This window comes from Cryptomeria japonica, chromosome 8, assembly GCF_030272615.1.
Source record: "Cryptomeria japonica chromosome 8, Sugi_1.0, whole genome shotgun sequence".
In the NCBI taxonomy this organism is placed as follows: domain Eukaryota; kingdom Viridiplantae; phylum Streptophyta; class Pinopsida; order Cupressales; family Cupressaceae; genus Cryptomeria; species Cryptomeria japonica.
Genome location: NC_081412.1, coordinates 92,353,707 through 92,359,533, shown reverse-complemented (window position 1 = coordinate 92,359,533; position 5,827 = coordinate 92,353,707). Strand labels below are relative to the sequence as shown.

Genomic DNA, 5,827 nt, shown 5'->3' with positions numbered 1-5,827 from the left:
CTATTTTAACATATATCTTAGTCATTCCATAATATATGAAATCATGTAATATCTTTCATGTGTTCACCTTTATCTAACTAATAAAAAATTCAATCACAAAAAACTCTTTTATATATCATAATTATTTCCTCTTAGAAATGATATTAGTTTTATTCATGTGTGACTAGCTTCATGAAATGCAAGAATGATTGTTTACTTTTACTTTTATTACATTATTTTAAAAATATTTCAAAATAAAAGGTTAAGCATTCATTGTCTATTTCCACACAAACATGAATCTCCCTTAATACTTGTATAAAAAAACACAATAATAACTCATATTTTACCTTTCACTATTCAATATTATCTTTCTTATATCAAATATAAAAAATATATGTTAACATTTTATATATAATTTTAAATATTATATTATATACATGTATTAAATCATCTTGAAAAAAAAGTGATTCTAATTTACTACAACACACCATTATATTATATATAAATAAATAATTTAAATGCAAATTATATATATATATATATCTATATATATACCATTCAAGGCATGCTTACCTCCTTGGCCCTTCCACTTCTTCCATAAATAAAATACACATATGAAAATGTAAGCAAACATGGGACTCAATACAAACATAGGATTATGATATGAGACTATTACATCATTCTGGATGAGAATGCTAGAAGAGATCACCAACGAGGAGTATGCTGCAAGTATTAATTATTACTGTTTGTGAATTAGATAGTGTAAAATTTTTAACTATCCTCGGAAACACCGATGATGATAGAAAATAACGCAGCGTTACTACAATACCAATTTTGAAGATAATTCCAAATTACCCATTAAATTGTCCGTGTAAGTACCTATCCGAGTGCCTTCGCGGCATCATTAATTTGGGTTTTTCTGTTTGACTTGTCTGCTGATAAGACAAAATTCTTTATATAGCCTCTCAATTAAAATTCTTTATATAGACAAATTTCCCATTAAAATGCTTGCATTTCCATTTTCATCACAATTAGCCTCTCAAGCCGTGACTTCCACAATGGGGAGAATTCATGGCGCCTTTCTGCTTTCAATATTCATTTTACTGGTCTTTCATCTTACTTTCTCCTCTGCCTCTGCTCATGACACAATACACATTGCTGCTATTCTTGACGTGACTACACCTGCAGGAAAGGCGGCCAATATGTCTTTACACTTTGCTCTCCAAGATGTTAACCACAAGGCAGCTGATGGTACTCGCCTCAAACTCACAATTCGAGAATCTCGAGGATTTGTTGGAAACGGTGAGAACATACTCTAAATTGTTTTATTTGTTCTAATTACTCTTTCACTTTTGTTTCTCAAAGATGATGTGTTTGCTTCTCAAGCTAGTTGCTAAATTCGTTTGGGAAAATTTTCACACAGTTCTGCAAATGTTCAGAAGTGAGTTTGCGGCAATCTTGGTGCAGGACTCTACGATTTCAAAGTTTTTGGCCCCTGTAGCGGAAGAAGTTCATGTACCAATCTTGTCATTCGGCAGATTTGGCATTGTAAGTGGGTCTAAATATTTACTTCCCACAATTCAGATTCGTTATGATGAAATGAAAGGCATAGCAGTCATTACAGACTACTTTCATTGGAAGTCAGTCTCAGTAGTTTATGAAGATGACGAATCATGGTTAAGTGGTGTTTATGCATTGAGTGAGGCACTGAAAGAGTTTCAAGAGGAGTCCGGGAATAACAGGACAACAATTTCAAGGACAACAGCGCTTTCTTCTGGTTCAAGTCAAGAACAAATTAGGGAAACCTTAGTGGAATTGAATAACACAAGTGGTGTGAGGGCTTTCATTGTGCACACAAGTGTGCATCTGGCTCTCAACATGTTCGCCATGGCACACGAGTTGGGCATGATCAATGAAACCTATGTTTGGCTTGTAACAGACTCTGTTGCTTCCTCTTTGGATTCTCTGCCTCCTCCTTCTATCCAAACATTGCAAGGAATTGTGGGAGTTAAAAGCGTTTCAACACCCCAATTCACAGAATTAGTGCAGAGGCTGCAGATCAACTCTTCAGACGATGCCATCAACCGAATTGGAGCAGAAGCATACAGTTCTCTTAAGCTCATTGCAAGTGCAGTTTTTGCCTTGCGTTCACAGGATATAAAGATCGGATATGGTGGACAAATTCCCGAGAATGATACTAATTCCTCTACTTCGATGATGGTTTTGACAGGAGGCGACTTGCTGCTTCGGGAGATTGTTCAAGCAATATCTGGCCCTGTTACTGATAGTTTGGAAATTCGTGAGTATGAGATAATTAACGTGGTTGGAAAAAGTCACAAAACAGTTGGGTTTTGGAGAAACGATACTGGGAGGCTTCAATCTGCACGCAGAGAAGAAAATAAGCTGGGGGCTATTATCTGGCCTGGTGATACAACACAAGTTCCCAACGGCTACAGAAAACTTGTAATTGGGAAGGTCATACAGAACAATGCTTCTGATTATATTGATTTCATTGGTCGGCTTTCAGGCTACACAAATGACACATTTCAAGCTGCTGTGGACACACTCCCGTACAATCTGCCTTACGTTTACGAGGCTTTCGACAAAGGCAACTCAAATCTCTCTGACTATGATTCATTTGTAACGGAGTTATATGGTGGAAATGTAATTTCCCACAATCCCTCTCCAGCTTTTGAGAATTTAGGATTTTCTATATAAGAATGTGCATATTGGGTAATAGAAACTAATGTTTGATTGTTTAGAGATACGATGCGGTGGTGGGGGACGCGACAATATTGTGGAATCGTTCATTGTATGTTGGATTCACCCAACCATACACCCAAACGGGTCTGGTGATGATGGTGCCATTGAAAAGAGTGAGAGTGTTTACGTGGTCTTTTCTCCATCCTTTCACTGCAGCGCTCTGGGCTACAGCAGGGGCATTCTTCGTCTGCACAGCGTTTCTTGTGTGGCTCGTGGAACATAAGGACAATGAGGAATTCCAAGGGGGAGTTACAAAACAAGTAGTAACTTCATTGACGTAAGTGAGAAAAGATATTGTTATTCAATGTCATTAAATTTCTATAATCTATGAGATAAACGTTGTTATGGATTTGTTTCGGATCATATTTTTGTTCTATCATTAGGATGTTAGAAAGTTATTAAGGATAATAGAATGTGATTCAAAATGTTGATGGTTAAAATTTTTATACAATCAAATTCAGATTCATCATCAGAATGTTAAAAAGTTATTACGAATAATAGACTGTGATTCAAAATATTGATGCTTAAAAAATTTATACGATCAAATTCAGAAACATAACAGAAAATTATGTTATATTGTAATATATCTAGCCTGCTCTGCTTCCTTGCTTAAGGTGTGAACACTTATATTATCTTGTTTCATCTGTAGATCCTCGCTCTCTGCCTTCGTATTTGCTCAAAGTATGTATTTCTCTTACCCATGATTTTCATTACCTAATTAGTTTTACACTATATTGTAAAGCCGGAATTCTTATAGCTTTTAAATTGATGAAAGAATTGTAATGACATTCAGGAGAGGATGTGAAGAGCTGTCTGGGCAAGGGAATCGTTGCTATATGTCTTTTCAGCGCTATAATACTGAACAACAGCTACACTGCACATCTCGCCTCTATTCTGACGGTGGAAAGATTAGCCCCTACAATTACAAACATGAAAAGTCTCACCACAAACAATGTTCGAGTGGGTTACTTGAGCACTTCATTTGTTAAAACTTATCTCACAGATGATCTGAAAATACATAAAGACAGACTGGTTCCTTTAGAAAGTCCACATGATTACGTGCTAAAGCTACTAAGCGGGGACGTGGGTGCCATAGTGGATGAGAGCCCATATCTTGAAATAGTAAAATCTCTCTATCCATGTGAAAAATTAGCCATTGTGGATCGAGGATACTTAAGCTCAGGAGGCTTCGGATTTGTAAGCGTATCCTCCATCTTTCACTTCATTCTACAGTTAACTTTTCGAAAATATACATACACATAGATGCTCGATTTTAAATTTTATTTTGTTTTTACAGTGTTTCCGCGAGGGGTCGCCATTTTTATCTGACATATCTGAAGCAGTGCTAAACATATCGGAGCATCACCAAACTGTGGAGAGCATCCATGGGAAATGGTTTGGGGAAAGAACATCTTCCCCAGATTTAGAGACAGTTCTTGACTCCAATGCCTCTCGCATAACTCTCACCAATCTGCGGAATCTTTTCACTCTCACTGCATCCATCTATGCTATCGCGGTGTTGATCCATATCTGCAGAAAGATACATCAGAAGAGCCAAGATTTGATGGCATCCTGGACATATGAATTTTCCACGCACATACCAGCTATGATCTCGTTACAAACTATAAGGGTCCCGGCATCCATAGAAACCCAACGTTGATTTCACACTTTGTTTCTGAAAGCCGGCTGTTTGTCTTAATATATTTGACCATTACGCCAATATACATGCAAAATCCAAAGGCTGGTGATAAAAAAAAAATTGTGCATATACACACTTCTGTTTATTAATTTTATGGCAGGTGGTCTTCTACATTTGGCTCATAAGTAATAATAGATTGAGCTTTCTTTGTAACTCTCCTTATATATATACACATATATTTATATTTTGATGAATACATGTGTTAGTTTTTAGTTATATATATACATATTCACAAAATAATATCGAAGGATATTATAAGGTCACTTTTTAGAGTTATATGGGTAATGTTTGGAAAGCAAGATAACATAAATCTATTTAAGTGGTAAGAGTAACACTAGTGGGAGGTAGTGGGGGTCTCGGTCATCCAATTTGCCCTATACATCAGTAGAGTTTGGGGTGATGTCAAGAGTGAACCACTTCTCATCAAGATTAGCTTCTCCCTCCTCATTATCCTTGTCTTCTTTCCTCACATGTGAAAACACTAGAGCAGTTTGAGGGAGCCACTTTGAGGTGTTTGGCCAACCACCACACCACAGGCTGATGCCAATCGCTACCACCATCCTAGATGGCCCCACCCCACAAGAGGGCCACCTAGAGGAAAAGTCTCCATGCATGGGTGAGGTAGAGTGCCATTGATCCAAGCATTACGCTAGTGATCAAGTAACTCCTAGTGGAGGTCCACCTTCAACACCACTTTATTTGCTTGAACTTGAGTTTGGAGAATAACATTATTACAAATAGAAGCTTTAATGAAAAGTGAAACCACAATATCAATAGAGCTATAAAAAAATAACAACATTCTTATTTTTCATAAGGAAAAAAGAATTTCCAACTTGAAAGCATGCCAGAATTGGGTATACTTGAAGAGAATGTGAGGCTAATCCCCTAAAAGAACCATATGCCATGAAAAAGGTTCCCACTGAAAGGGGTGAAAAAAAAATGAATCCAACTCCACAAATGTTCAGCATGGCGAAAAAACTAGAAGAGGTGTTTGAAAGATTTTGGTTGGCTGCAAAATGGATAATGAGGGTCTAGAATGCCCACTGTTGAAGGCTAGAGTCCAAAGACAAGCCTTGGAAAAGAATACACTAGGAAAAATGGGCAAGCTTAGGCTCAATAACGATCGACCAAATGTTGTGAAACCAACATTGCCAAATAGATAGAAGTGATTGCAAATGCCACCATAAGTTCAAAGTAGGTACCATACGAAAGTGGAGAGAGAGGCAATAGTACTCCAAACACCGCTTATAATTGCAAAAAGTAGTGTTGGAAGACCAATGCCAATCCTTGCACCATGGTTTAACACAGTGAATATATTATATACATGTAGATACATGTACATATATGTGTATATGTACATATATACATACATACATACATTTATAT

General features: G+C 36.8%; 1 protein-coding gene across 1 annotated transcript; it reads left to right on the top strand.

Moving 5' to 3' along the window:
• Positions 1 to 1,037: 1,037 nt before the first annotated feature.
• Positions 1,038 to 4,402, top strand: LOC131037026 (glutamate receptor 3.4-like). The gene is made up of 6 exons (XM_057969062.1): positions 1,038 to 1,281; positions 1,403 to 2,643; positions 2,742 to 3,019; positions 3,392 to 3,423; positions 3,536 to 3,939; positions 4,040 to 4,402. Exons 1-6 carry the CDS (start codon positions 1,038 to 1,040, stop codon positions 4,400 to 4,402), a joined length of 2,562 nt encoding a protein of 853 aa, XP_057825045.1.
• Positions 4,403 to 5,827: the final 1,425 nt, after the last annotated feature.

Bases quoted from the DNA above. Each gene is read 5' to 3' on its own strand.
- LOC131037026 (XM_057969062.1), top strand. From the start codon at position 1,038: ATGGGGAGAATTCATGGCGCCTTTCTGCTTTCAATATTCATTTTACTG. The intron at 2,644-2,741 runs GTAATTTCCCAC...TTGATTGTTTAG, and splicing joins CGGAGTTATATGGTGGAAAT to AGATACGATGCGGTGGTGGG. The intron at 3,020-3,391 runs GTAAGTGAGAAA...TTTCATCTGTAG, and splicing joins CAAGTAGTAACTTCATTGAC to ATCCTCGCTCTCTGCCTTCG.